General features: G+C 39.4%; 1 protein-coding gene across 1 annotated transcript in view; it reads left to right on the top strand.

The window, feature by feature from the left end:
• Positions 1 to 9,634: 9,634 nt before the first annotated feature.
• LOC124545384 (pacifastin-like protease inhibitor cvp4) overlaps positions 9,635 to 15,710 on the top strand; it is a 73,780-nt gene continuing 67,704 nt past the window's right edge. Inside the window, exon 1 of the mRNA XM_047124294.1 lies at positions 9,635 to 9,702. Coding sequence (XP_046980250.1) covers positions 9,639 to 9,702 — 64 coding nt within the window. The 5' untranslated portion in view covers positions 9,635 to 9,638. The remainder of the gene's footprint in view (positions 9,703 to 15,710) is intronic.

Here is a 15,710-nt window from a genome sequence, read left to right as displayed (position 1 = left end):
GTGCCATCAACAAGTGTCAGCGTGAAAACCATTCAACGAAACATCATCGATATTGGCTTTCGGAGCCGAAGGCCTACTCATGTACCCTTGACGAATCCTCGACACAAAGTTTTACGTTTCGCCTGGGCCCGTCGACACCTACATTGAGCTGTTAATGACTGGAAAAATGTTGCCTGGTTGGACAAGCCCGTTTCAAATTGTATCGAGCGGATAGACGTGTACGGGTATGGAGACACCCTCATGAATTCATGGACCCTGCATGTCAGCAAGGAACTGCTCAAGTTGATGGAGGCTCTGTAATAGTGTGGGACGTGTGCAGTTGGAGTGATATGGGACCCCTGATACGTCTAGATACAACTCTGACAAGAGACATGTACGTAGGAATCCTGTCCGATCACTTGCATCCATTCACGTGCACTGTGCATTCCGACGGACTGGGGGAATTCCAGCAGGACAATGCGGCACCCCTCACATCCAGAATTGCTGCAGAGTGGCTCCTGGATCTTTCTTCTAAGTTTAAACACTTCCGATGGCCACCAAATTCCCCAGACATGAACATATCTGGGATGCCTTGCAACGTCCTGTTCACAAGAGGTCTCCACCTCCTCGTAGTCTTACGGATTTATAGAGAGCCCTGCAGAATTCATGGTGTCAGTTGCCGCCATCACTGCTTCAGACAGTCACGTAGCGGCACTTTTGTGTGATAGCAGGGGCCTTACGCGTTATTACGCGGGTGTACCGGTTTCCTTGGCTCTTCAGTGTAAGTGTAAAGGCAGTCAGTTGCAGGGGAAAAATGCACATGTGTGAACGTAACTGAAAATCTGTGTATAATGTGCACAGTATTAAACTGATTAATAATGTGCTAAAATTACTTTCAATCAATACAAACCGATAACAGTACACATCATGTGAAATGTACTAAATCACGTTACTCATTGTAACGCTATTTGTTGGTAGGATCAGTGAAGCAAATACTCAAGACAATCACTGTTTCATAATATAATAAATGTGTCTCAGAGAAGTTCGTTATGACTTCGCCTACTAACGATAAGCATTCTAGAGGTGCCAGTCTCACGAAAATCAGCTGCATATGAAATATTCGCAAAATACACAACATAAAATTATGAAACTCACTAATTGAAATAGCATCACCGCTTTGCTGTGAAAAAACTCTTATTTACTAACAGTATGCAATAGAGGTGCTAGAATGTACGAAGACCTTTAATTACGACTGCATCTGATTTCTTGACTTTACTTGATTTAACTTAACGGTAAATGAAATGGCAACATGTTAATAAAAATTGGGCCATACAGTACTCTTATTTTACCGCTAATTATTTTTATATGCTTTGTACTGTGTCCAGGTGTGTGGTTGCTCACATTTGCACAATGCTTTGCCGTACTTAACAACACTATTTCGAGAGCAGCCTCTATCCCGCATTAGACCATCGTCACTTTGTCTCCATACCTCAACACAGAAAAATAGCAGATCCTTCCTTCAACTCTCTCTCTCCTACCCTGCCCACACTCGTGATCAGTGACATCATTGTTAACCGAAACACATTCATTGGGTTCTATACAATACGAAATTCCCTGATTTTGCCAGCCTTTCTACTACAAAGCTGTTATAACGATATAATACTTCTCTCATAAGGATATTACAGTTAGTTTTAGTGAATACTGTCAAAACTAATAAATTACATACATACACGAGAAATTACTTTAAAATTACAGAATTAACTCTCTGAAACTCCACTACAGACCACATTTTCGCCATCAGACAGATCCTTGAAAAATGTTACGAGTACAACATCGATGTTCACCAGCTGTTCATTGACATCAAACGAGCTTATGATAGTATCAAAAGGGATCAACTTTGGAAGGTAATACAAGAGGCAGGAGTCCCTAACAAACTGATAAGATTGGTTCAAATGACTTTGAGAAGGAGAACAGTATACAAAGTAAAGATCGATGGCACTTTATCAAAGGCATTTGAAGTTAACTAAGGACTGCAGCAGGGTGACGTGCTCTCCACTGTTTAATGTCGCCTTGGAGAGTGTAATGATAAAGACACAAAGCAACAACCCTGGTGCAACACAGGTTAGTAGAGTGACTCAGGAGCTTGCATATGCGGATGATATTGATTTGTTATCCAGGAGGAAACAGGACCTGGAAGAAAAGCTTGAGAAAGTAGAAAGATGGGGCTGACCATTCACCACTCAAAGACCAAGTATATGTTAACATCTAGGCAAAGATATAGTGTAGGAGAAAGAAGCATGGCTTTGAACGGAAAAAAATATGAGCACTACGAGAGCTTTAAATATTTTGGGTCATGGTAACTGAGAATAATGATATGAGAGCAGAAATACATGCAAGGATTGCAGCTGGTAACAGGAGCTACTTTGCACTGGTTAAAGTGTTTAAAGCAAGAAACCGTATTAGGAATCTGAAGCTGACAGTGTATCGTACAGTAGTTAGACCTGTGGTGATATATGGTTCGGAGACGTGGACTATGACAGAAAATGATGAGGAGTTGTTGCTGGGATGGGAAAGGAAGATACTAAGGAAAATCTACGGGCCAATGAATGATAAAGATTCTTGTAGAATCAGAAATAATAAGATCAGAGAGTTGTTCAACAAACCAGATATCGTGACTGAAATAAAGAGTAATATACTACATTGGTTGGAACATGTCGAAAGAATGCTGGACAAAAGCACAAGCAAGAAAGTTTTCAAAGGAAAACCCAGTGGACGTCATAGAAGGGGCAGACCAAGGACCAGATGGCTAGACAACGTGGAAGAGGACTTGAGAAGGATGGGAGTGAGAAGATGGAGAGCCAAGGCAGCCAGCAGAGAAGATTAGATTAGATTAGATTAGATTAGATTAATACTAGTTCCATGGATCATGAATACAGTATTTTGTAATGATGTGGAACGAGTCAAATTTTCCAATACATGACGTAATTAAGTTAGCAACATAATTAAGTTAATACAACAACTTTTAATTTTTTTGTTTTTTTTGTTTTTTTATATTTTTTTTCTTAATTTATATCTAAAAATTCCTCTATGGAGTATAAGGAGTTGCCATTCAGAAATTCTTTTAATTTATTCTTAAATACTTGTTGGTTATCTGTCAGACTTTTGATACTGTTTGGTAAGTGACCAAAGACTTTAGTGGCAGTATAATTCACCCCTTTCTGTGCCAAAGTTAGATTTAATCTTGAATAGTGACGATCATCCTTTCTCCTACTATTGTAGCTATGCACACTGCTATTACTTTTGAATTGGGTTTGGTTATTAATAACAAATTTCATAAGAGAGTATATATACTGAGAAGCTACTGTGAATATCCCTAGATCCTTAAATAAATGGCTGCAGGATGATCTTGGGAGGACTCCAGCTAGTATTCTGATTACACGCTTTTGTGCAATAAATACTTTATTACTCAGTGATGAATTACCCCAAAATATAATGCCATATGCAAGCAAAGAGTGAAAATAGGCGTAGTAAACTAATTTACTAAGATGTTTATCACTAAAATTTGCAATGACCCTTATTGCATAAATAGCTGAACTCAAACGTTTCAGCAGATCATCAATGTGTTTCCTCCAATTTAATCTCTCATCAATGGACACACCTAAATATTTTGAATATTCTACCTCAGCTATATACTTCTGATTAAGGTCTATATTTATTAATGGCGTCATACCATTTACTGTACAGAACTGTATGTACTGTGTCTCAACAAAATTCAGTGAGAGTCCGTTTACAAGGAACCACTTAGTAATTTTCTGAAAGACATTATTGACAATTTCATCAGTTAATTCTTGTTTGTCAGGTGTGATTACTATACTTGTATCATCAGCAAAGAGAACTAACTTTGCCTCTTCATGAATATAGAAAGGCAAGGCATTAATCTATATTAAGAACAACAAAGGACCCAAGACCGACCCTTGTGGAACTCCATTCTTGATAGTTTCCCAGTTTGAGGAACGTGCTGATCTTTGAATTTTATGAGAACTGCTTATTTCAACTTTCTGCACTCTTCCAGTCAGGTATGAATTAAACCATTTGTGTACTATCCACTCATGCAACAATACTTGAGCTTGTCTAGCAGAATTTCATGATTTACACAATCAAAAGCCTTTGAGACATCACAGAAAATCCCAATGAGTGGTGTTCAGTTATTCAGAGCATTCAAAATTTGATTGGTGAAAACATATATGGCATTTTCTGTTGAAAAACCTTTCTGGAAACCAAACTGACATTTTGTCAGTACTTCATTTTTACAGATATGTGAATATACTCTTGAATACATTACTTTCTCAAAAATTTTGGATAAAGCTGTTGGAAGGGAGATTGGACGGTAATTGTTGACATCAGATCTACCCCATTTTTAATGCAAAGGTATAACAATAGCATATTTCAGTCTATGAGGGAAAATGCCCTGTTCCAGAGAGCTATCACACAGGTGGCTGAGAATCTTACTTATCTGTTGAGAACATGCTTTTAGTATTTTGCTGGAAATGCCATGAATTCCATGTGAGTTTTTGCTTTTAAGCAAGTTTATTATTTTCCCAATTTCAGAGGGAGAAGTGGGTGAGATTTCAATTGTATCAAATTGCATAGGTATGGCCTCTTCCATTAACAGCCTAGCATCTTCTAATGAACACCTGGATCCTACTATATCCACAACATTTAGAAAATGATTATTACAAATATTTTCAACTTCTGACGTTTTGTTCATAAAGTTTTCATTCAATTTGATGGTAATACTGTCTTCCTGTGCTCTTGGTTGACCTGTTTCTCTTTTAATAATATTCCAAATTGTTTAAATTTTATTATTAGAGTTGCTGATTTCAGACATGATACACATACTTCTGGATTTTTTAATAACTTTTCTTAATATAGCACAGTAGTTTTTATAATGTTTGATAGTTTCTGGGTCACTACTGTTTCTTGCTGTCAGATACATTTCCCTTTTCCGGTTACAAGATATTTTTATGCCCTTAATAAGCCATGGTTTGTTACATGGTTTCTTACGAGTATATTTAACTATTTTCTTGGGGAAGCAGTTTTCAAATGCATTTACAAAAGTGTCATGAAATAAACTATATTTTGAGTTGGCGTCAGATTCACGGTGCACCTCATCCCAGTCTAACTGCTGTAGGCTTTTCCTGAAAATTGCAATTGTTATATCATTGACTGAACGTATTACTTTGGAGGACTGTTTAGTACTGCTGAATGGAGCTATGTCATATAGTGGGCGGAGGTTGTGTGGGAGGCCAAGGCCCTACAAGGAGTAACAGTAGCAGTAACTCAATGTAAAATCAGGAGCCATAGTGATGTTGTATTACAGCTTTAGTAATCAAACTGGACGATAATTATTTACATCTTACTTGTTAGCTTTCTTAAAAAGAGGTGTAACAGTTTCATATTTTAATCTGTTTGGATAAATTCAGTAAGACAGTTGGACAATAATTAATTAAGTCTTACTTGTCACCTTTCTTATAAAGAGGTGTAACAGTTGCATATTTAAAATTCTCTACATAAATTTACTTTGTCAGTGAATCATTACATATTTTATTAAGAACATTGCTTTATAGTTTAGGATAACTTTTGAGAATTCTACTGAAATTTCATCAACATCACATGAGCTTTTGCTTGCTAAGAGTTTTATAATTCATTTCAGCGAAGGATGTTGGGGTGCTTCTATTATGTGTAATGACATTTTTAATATATTCTTTTGCTCCATCAAGTGAACCATTTAACACTACATATTCTGCTACTTTTATACAGTGGTTGTTAAAAATACTTGCAACTCTGAATTATCGCCGCAACATCGTAATTTTATTTAAGTGATGTGGTATCTCGTACACTGACTCATTGTCCTGTCCTCTATCTCACAAAATCCCATGTAGTTTTTAATCTTGCTGGAGAGCAGTGTGCTGACTACACGCCCCTCCTATCCACATCCTCACCTGAGGATGACACATTACTGCACATTTTAATGACTTTCCTCAAAAGAGTACAGTGTCTTTTATACAAGTGACGTCACCTTTCGACGTAGTCTGGCCGCTGTATAAATTTCTATTTACCTCTGACATAAAATTTTAATCCGTTTTGTTACGCATGGCTCACATGTATTCTTAACAGACGTACTGGATAACATTTTAGGCATACTTCATTCAAATATTGACATAAAGTTTCTATGGTATATATTTCAGATTTGCATCTCTTTCTATGTCCCATACTACATTTTTCATCTTATTCTTAAAATATTGTACCCTGTTCTCATTAATAAGTCTCACTACATTCGATGAACATGCCTGAGCACAGTACCATGCTACATTCTTTGTTTCCGATAATTTTGCATAGTACTATGATAATCCGTTTGCAGTTGGGTGCACATTAATTGACGTAGTCTGATCACTGTCTGCAAAAGATTGCGTCATGTGTCCGAGTCCTGCTATCTTCCTCCATGAGAGTTGAGAGATTAGGCACTTAAATCATTTTGAAGCACCCAAATGGTTATCCCAGTTGACTTTTCCTGTCAGAATTTTTTAAAAAATATCCACTGAAATCTCCATAAACAACTAATTGTTCTTCGTATACGGCAGGTAACTCAACAAAGCATCTAGACTTCTCATAAACAGCTGAAAGTTTTCTAGAGAAGGGAAGTGTTCCGTAGTAACAACTCACGAACACAGGCTTCTAGGTTCTCATCTATACAAAAACTGCTTGTATCAATATATTTGACTTAGTGTTCAACGTTTACATGTGCTGCAACTCGTCATTTTTCCGTGATCACTTTACATGTAAATGATGGTACTCTACAATCATTTATACTTAACTTTTCTATCCCTATCTTTACATGGCGTTCAGAGATGTACAGAGCATATGCCACCTCAGAATTTTCCACATCTTCTACACATTCAAGAATTTAATCAACCTCGTTTTCATCCCCATAGTGTCCTGAAGAAACAAACTAATTTTACTTTTCTGGTAACTGTTGCATGTATTATGGTCCTATTGTGTTCTAATTTCCTTGAAGACTGCGTAATATGGCTCTAACCTAAATAGTGTCCCACTCTGACTCCAGTAATCACAGGGACTTTGCCTTGTGTGTTTGTAGCCCCCTTACACTTTCTTCAAGCTAATTTCTCCTTCCCCCTCCTATTCAGGTGCAGGCCATGATTTGTGTACCTCAATTACAGCAACAGGTACAGCACAGGTATGATACTTCGTTTCAGTTTAAAGCAATCAACTTAACTCTTTGTATGCACACAAGACGTGCTGTTGCTGCTCATATCCTTCACGTCAACTTTAATATTAAAAGTTTCTAGCCAAGCTGTTTTCCGGTCCTCTTACTATGGTACCTGGACTTCACTGTGAAAAAAATACTTCTGCTACTCTTGGAAAATGTAGAATTTATTTGTTAATAGAGATGAATATGGAAACGATAACGTAACGCTGAACTTTGATTGTGTAAGTCGCGAGAAAGGACAATAAGTTTAAGACGAAGAGCATAAGAAGATAAAAAAAATACAAATAGTTTTAAATAACGTGGGGCAGGTGTGGCGACGAATATGGGTTGGCACAGTTTGGTAATAACATATAATGGTAACGTGATACTTTAGTGTAAAACTAGCTGTGATGAAATGGACATCACTGGGACTTTCAAATCTAAAGTGTGAGTAATATGGCATTTCATGACATATTTTTGAAAGAGACTGTTGATTACGTGAAAATAACGCCAAAGGTAGTGTCTGACAACGTAGCTCTTATGTTGGACATGTTCAATAATTAGGAAGCTTGTGATAAACGAAATTATTGCTTGTAATATATGAGTGGAAAAATATTTTGGTTTCCACCTTTTAATACTTACAGACCAGTAACATTATCAAATATACGATTTTGAAGACTCAAATCTATGCGCACAGTACACTAGACAATTTAAAAATAAATGACAAGTAGAAATATTTTTGAAATCGTCGCCAGAATTCGAACCTCACACCCTAATTTCCAAACCTTTGGGTGGCTGTTGATGGTAGGACACTTTGGATCTTTCCAAGAAAGTCTTTACTTAGAAGTTGTACAGTTAGCAATTTTTGTGTGAAATACTATCGCCACGACTCGAAATCTTGACCTCTTGGTCATAGACTCATGCAAGACAGCGAGCTTTGAGTTCCTACAGGGTGAGGGTAAAGGGAGAGGAATGGATTCGACGATCAATATTGTGGTTTGTAATCTTTGGTATATTAATCTAGTCGGCAGTTTGCAAGTGTGAAATTCTGTGTTGATCGTGATTTATATGCTAAAGAAATGCTAACGTTTTTCTGAAAATGTAATGGTAAATCACAGGTTTCAATGCTTTTTGACGATAGCTCAAACAACATAATCCGAATGCCTCAAAGAAATCTAAGTAAATACAGTTGTATTTTAAGGAATTGTTAACGTTCAGTACTCTGTCATGCTAGTTACGTATCAATGACTCGTGTTCGTCCCTTTCATTGTACCTGTGGTTTGTTGTCTATTATTCATTATTTCCTTTGTGGTACATTCCAGTTGTTTTATTACTAAACCAATTTTTACGTATTTTATACTTTGCTAACTGGACATTGCCTCAAAGAATAACCAGATCTTCTGATTGTATCGACTATTTCAAATATTTCTGTTCATCGTGTACGAAAAATTGCAACTCTTCTAATACACTACAATTATCATGTTTTGCTACTAGTCTGAAAATGCTCCAACCTCCAATTTCTTGCAGCTCTGATAACTTCAGTGAAGTGTGATGAATACTATTACAATTCCCTATAAATTATGCGCTGTGTATTTCATTTTAGCATGTAGCTGGTGTCTCTATAGCACAAAAAAGAGTTTATTTTTAAATTTTACCAACATATAATCTACTTATGTAACGGTGATTCTGAATTTATCTTCTACGGTAGTAATATTCCTAAAAATTGAGTTTTGTTCCTTCTTCTACTTAAAAGAGATGATGCCCTACAATTACGCCAACAGTCTCCCACTCCTCCTTCATCTAATATATCAGTTTACGAGTGCCTTGTATTCTTAGAGTAATGTCATCTAACAAAACCAGTCAGATGGTGTGAAAACAATTTGTGGCATCGTTTTTGCAAAAAATAGTCTGCATGCGCAGTGTATTTTCTGTAACGGTACATAATAACTAGCATGATGTTTCACTAGCATCTCCCACAGTTCACTAAGTGGTTCACTTAGAACTATGAAAGTATAACTATCCAACTCGAAACCATTTTAAATATTTTTCGATACCTTTGACTAGTGAAATCGGTTCATATATAAAGAGAACAAAAAACATGAGTAGAGAGAAAGAAGATACAACACAAAATACACCGAGGGAACTGTGAAAAACATTTACAGCCACCAACGATGTCTTAGTGAAGCAACAGTTAATGTCAAAATACGTAACGGCCCGACATTACCTTGTGGAGCGTTATCGTGGGGCATCATTAACAGCCCTGACTTGTGGCTGGTGTTTTCCACTAAACGGGACGGATGAAAGCCGGTCGTTGACAGTGAGTGAGGAAACGCCTAGTATAAAAGGATCGGCTGCAGACGCGAGAGACAGACACTGGCAGCAGCCTCCAGACATGAAGCTCTCAGCAAGCGTACTTCTGCTGATCGTCGCGGCGGGTTTGGTCCACGCCGAGGAAGGTAAGCTTTCGCTGTCTACATAACCAGACTGTTAATGGAAGTCTATGCTAATTAGGGTGTCAACAAAAATAATACTTCTCTTTATGTTTCTCCTGCTTCGAAGTCACAGCGAATAACGCGTAGGAAACTGTTGCTTTAATAAAGTCAGCAGTTGTTTAACGGTGAAGAATCACTTATTCTGCAGCCGTGTGTGTCATCACACCATGCTCGTACCGCCTCGTTAGGACTTTTTCATGCATTACAACCCTTTGCTATACAAATCCATATCCGCATGGCTTTTGACATCATGCCGAGCTTTCTTATCTCTGGGAATTCAGCAAATAATTCCTGAATGCCTGGTTACGTATGTAGCCCAGCTTCATTTACCTTTCAATGCAGTCGACTCTAGTCTGCTTCAAATGGCTCTGAGCACTATGGGACTTCTTTGGTCATCAGTCCCCTAGAGCTTAGAACTACTTAAACCTATGTAACCTAAAGACATCACACACATCCATGCCCGAGGCAGGATTCGAACCTGCGACCGTAGCGGTAGCGCGGCTCCAGACTCTAGCGCCTAGAACCGCTCGACCACTCCGGCCGGCTGACTCTAGTCTGTTCCCTGATTCACTTCTTCATTTCGTTTCAAGTACTTCTCCAATTCTCGTTGAGACACGGTAAGTTTCTGAATTTTTATCGCAAATAAAATGCAGGGGTCACTAACAAAATTCAAATCTAGGATCACACTCTGATTGTTCGATACTATTCTGCAGTCTGGTCTGTTACTTTTCGCATTGTATTCGCGGAACAGTGAACCAGAATTCCCCTGGGGCTGTTGAGGGATACTTTCTGAGTTTACCGGTATGAGGAACTCACAATATGCCGCGTCTCGTTACTGGGTAATTGCATTTCGTTTGATTTCTGGCCCCTGTTAGCTTTGTAACTGTATTGCACTGAAAGCAGTGCTCAGTAGTGTAAATATCGACAGTATTAGGTAGGTGGTCTTAATGTTATGGCTGATCACTGTACCCGCATGCATATTTGAGGATTGTTTCATTATTCAGTGTTTTGTCTTACACGTTTTGAATATTATACAAGGTGAGTCACCTAACGTTACCGCTGGATATATTTCGTAAACCACATCAAATACTGACGGACCGATTCCACAGACCGAACGTGAGGAGAGGGGCTAGTGTAATTGTTTAATACAAACCATACAAAAATGCACGGAAGTATGTATTTTAACACAAACGTACGTTTTTTTAAATGGAACCCCGTTAGTTTTGTTAGCACATCTGAACATATAAACAAATACGTAATCAGTGCCGTTTGTTGCATTGTAAAATGTTAATTACATCCGGAGATATTGTAACCTAAAGTTGACGCTTGAGTACCACTCCTCCGCTGTTTGATCGTGTGTATCGGAGAGCACTGCAACATACATCGCGTTTCTACAGAATGATCTGCCAACGTTGCTCGAAAATGTCCCACTGGAAACGCGTCGACGTATGTGGTATCAGCATGATGGTGCACCTGCGCATTCCGCAATTAACACTAGGGTGACCCTTGACAGGATGTTCGACGGGCGTTTCATAGGACGTGGAGGACGCATAAATTGGCCAGCCCGTTCTCCTGATCTTACACCTCTGGGCTTCTTTCTGTGGGGTACGTTAAAGGAGAATGTGTACCGTGATGTGTCTACAACCCCAGAGGATATGAAACAACGTATTGTGGCAGCCTGCGGCGACATTACAACAGATGTACTGCGGCGTGTACGACATTCATTACGCCAGAGATTGCAATTGTGTGCAGCAAATGATGGCCACCACATTGAACATCTATTGGCTTGACATGTCGGGACATACTCTATTCCACTCCGTAATTGAAATCGGAAACCACGTGTGTACGTGTACCTCATCCCTCATGGTAATGTACACGTGCGTCAGTGAAAAAGACCAATAAAAAGGTGTTAGCATGTGGACGTAATGTGCTGTTCCAGTCTCTTGTGTACCTAAGGTCCATCACCGTTGCCTTTGGATCCCTACGTAATTCGGTGCTCTCCGATACACACGATCGAACAGCGGAGGAGTGGTACTCAACCGTCAACTTTAGGTTACAATATCTCCGGATGTAATTAACATTTTACAATGCAACAAACGGCACTGATTACGTATTTGTTTATATGTTCAGATGTGCTAACAAAACTAACGGGGTTCCATTTAAAAAAACGTAGGTTTGTGTTAAGAAACATACTTCCGTGCATTTTTGTATGGTTTGTATTAACCAATTACACTAGCCCCTCTCCTCACGTTCGGTCTGTGGAATCGGTTCGTCAGTATTTGATGTGGTTTACGAAATATATCCAGCGGTAACGTTAGGTGACTCACCCTGTATATTACAGGCTTCTTTACGGTTCTAATGATATTTTCAGAGATACCAGGATGATGGTGGGAACAGATCGAAGAGATCGTAGTTACGTTCTTACTCTCTTACTAGCCGACGGAGTCTCTGGGTGCCACATAGCTTACACCTCAGAAGGTACCAGTGAACAGCTTCGGTGTAGTTCCGGTTCGCACTGCAGTTGCCGATATGCACCATGTGTACAGGCTCACTAAATGCAATGGCAGGGTGGCAGAACTATCCTCTGCTCAGCTGTTCAAGCAGCGGTGACAACCCCATCGAAGTACACTGATCAGCCAGAACATTATGACCAAGGTTACTAAATAATGAGGTTGGGCAGTAAGCGCTCTGCTCTGCCATTGGCTGGCCTAGTGACGTCAGCGTGGAAGCAAGCGCTCACAAGCAGACGACACGGCATGCGCGTTTACGTCAAGTTTTTGGCGGAAGATTTTGTTTATACCAGAAATGAGATGTCTAAACTGCTTTTCTGCTGCTAAAATATTACAGTTAAAACTGATGAGTTATATTCTTTCGCAGCTTATGCCTCACACATCGGTAAAATGTCAGATCATAACCACACTGACACACACTTGAAATTCGAAACCTCGGCTCAAATAAATCAGAAACTATTCATTTAATCGCATTGAAATGAATTTACTAAAGACCTCGAAATTGCACACACTTGTTTGTAAGAACAGCATTCCTTCTTTCTAAAGCAGCTATAGTATTCATCAAAGTAACTTTATCTGTGTCTCAAAAAAAAAAAACTGTCATCTGTACATGTGCTCTTATTATGATGTTTCCAGAGATTTCTTATGTAGTTCTCGTTTCTTATACCGTTTGGTTCTGTCTTCTGTTGCGGGTGACACATTGACAGTCGCACTACTGCACGGCAAATTGCGCGAAGGAACTGCATCTGGCTTGAGCATTCTTTTTCGGGGCAAATTAAGCAATTCAGACTGTAAATCCCTTAAGTAACCTGTTTCTGCGAAATGGCGAGAACATATTCTTGCATGCGCAACATTTACACTGTCTTTCCCTCAACATTTCGACAACCATAGTTTTTGTAATGTTTCATTACGCGGGAAACTGTGATACATTACGTCAGTTCCATTTGTGCTCCAGTTGTAGGAAAAACAGCCCGTTACAGCACAGCCTGGCATTGTAAAAATTAATTTTCTCACTCACTTGTAGATTCTCCAATAGGAATTTCACAGGACGAACCATAAACTATAGAGCTGGCGAACACAATGTTGATTCCGCTGTCCACTATCGCTAACTATTTCAGTTCCGAATCAAATATCAATTACAGCAAAAACCGTTAACACTCCCGAATTCCGAATGTTTCCGCTGTTGACTGAGTACCTCAGAAGAAAGAAATCAATCAAAATACTCCTTCAAACACAAAAAAACACAAGAAAAACAATCACACACAATTCGAACTGTGTACTGTTTGGCACAGCTGCTTCCACCGTGACGTCATCCGCACAACTGAGAAAACACGTTGCTTTCTGCGCATAGCTTTCTGCGCCCCCCTGATTATGACTACCTATCTACTGTTGATATAAACCATGGAGGTAAGAATAAGGGGAGATGGCGCTACGTATCCCAGCCGTACTACGTTTTGAAGCCATGGGGGCGTGGCTCGCTGCCATGACACTCTGACCGAAACATTGCCAGTGTGCTATAGCGCTGCGTGTATTACAGTCGCTAATTGCACCATATACGTATGTAACGTCATCAGATTGGTTGTTTCAAAGTTTTTGTTTAAAATAAAATCTCGTAAAGGCAAAATTCCCCGTTTCTTCTGATTAAAAATAGTTTTTAATGTAATATTACGAATAGCTAGCCATCAATGCAAACGATACAATTTTGTTAATTCAGTAATAAACGTGTATCACAAACTAAATAATAGAAACTGAAAACTAAGTTAGCTATACCCTCCCTCCAAAGCCCCATAAATACATCTTGTTTGTAATACGTACTGGGACATTTCAGTTACGTTACACTACTGGGAAACACTGTTCATTACCACCAATATTTACTGAAATACGGTACATAGAATGGCAAATCTACACAGTGTCCTGTTTAGGCCTACACTTTACGCCAGTTAATGTAGTGTTAGCTTTTAATTTGGTACATGATGGAGACAAAGTGAGTTACTCAACACTTCGATTATCGACGATACGTACGTATTATACTGAAACGTGAACTTGAAAACTAAGAATTTAATTCTTTGAATTAACATACCTTTTGCAAATGTTTTGGGTGTGTAGGGAAAACTGATGGTACAGCATTTTCTCGGAGCCTTACTGTTGAAAGGGAAGTTCGGTCTATGTCCTCTTCTCGGGAATGCTGAGAACATATAGTGCTCCATTTAGACGCACACCAATTCTTCCTCCTCACGGCATTCTCCCACAGAGCTTTCCGACTTTCATTTTTAGGAAATAGAAAATCATACAGGAGAAAAACACGCTATAGTACAAGTACCGATGTAGCACACGTTCATTCACAATGAAGTTGTAAAATCACACTTAACGAGACAACTTACAAATGAAATGTTATTCCCTTCGATTTCGCATCACAATCAGAACGATTCGTACATCCGAACACCACACAAGTCACCATAATAGCGCAAAATTCTTCCAAAAGCGAGCGAGAAGCCTATGCACACAAGCTTACAGCAACAATGTTTTGGTCGGATTCAGATGGCTACCCTCGGCTTCACATAGCTTCACAGCTGTGACGTCACGGCGTCTCCCTCTGTTCTTACCTCCATGATATAAACCAGTCCAGGCGACAGCAGCGTCACCTGGCGAGAAATAACCCCTACTCAGACACAGTCACGATGCGTCTAGCATCACTGAGCGTGCTCTCCGTGTGTAGAATGGGGAAGGCGCGCGAGCTATCTGAGTTTGACAGAGGACAGATTGTGATGGCCCAGAGGCTCGGCACGAGCTTTTCATAAACTGCGCGACTTGTCGGGTGTTCGAGAAGTGCTGCGGTGAGCGTCCTCAACACGTGGTGAAACCAAGGTGATACCATGTCCAGAAGTTTTGGCTGTCACCTCTCATTACAGATGTCAGACGTCGTATCTTTGGGCAGACTGGTACAGCAGGACATGCGGTGAAATGTGACAGAACTAACATCAGACTGAAATGCTGGGCTGAGTAATCTTCTTCTTCTGTAGTCGTCAATCCAAGGATTGGTTTTCAACAGCTACAATGGCAGCTTGTCTCCATTCTGTGCGTCTTTCAGCTTTTCTCCTCATTTCTTTATAGGTGTCACATCCCACATCTTTCACGATTTGATCCATGTACCTCAGTCGTGGTCTTCCTCTTGGTCTTTTCCCCTCGACATATCCCTCTATGATTGTGTTCAGGAGTCCATTATGTCTTAACAGATGGCCTGTAAATTGTACTCTTCTTTTAACAATGAAACTCCAGAAGCTTCTCTTCTCACCTGTTCTTTCCAGAACCACTTTGTTTGTGACCTTGTCGATCCATTTTATTTTGAGCATGCGTCTATAGCACCACATTTCAAAAGAATTTAGCTTCTGCTGTTCCTCTGTCCCGAGAGTCCATGTTTCACACCCATAGCATACCACACTCCACACATATGATTTCAAAAAT

Source organism: Schistocerca americana, chromosome 8, assembly GCF_021461395.2.
Source record: "Schistocerca americana isolate TAMUIC-IGC-003095 chromosome 8, iqSchAmer2.1, whole genome shotgun sequence".
Lineage (NCBI taxonomy): Eukaryota > Metazoa > Arthropoda > Insecta > Orthoptera > Acrididae > Schistocerca > Schistocerca americana.
The sequence above is the reverse complement of the archived record's forward strand: the minus strand, read 5'-3'. Positions and strand labels throughout refer to the sequence as shown.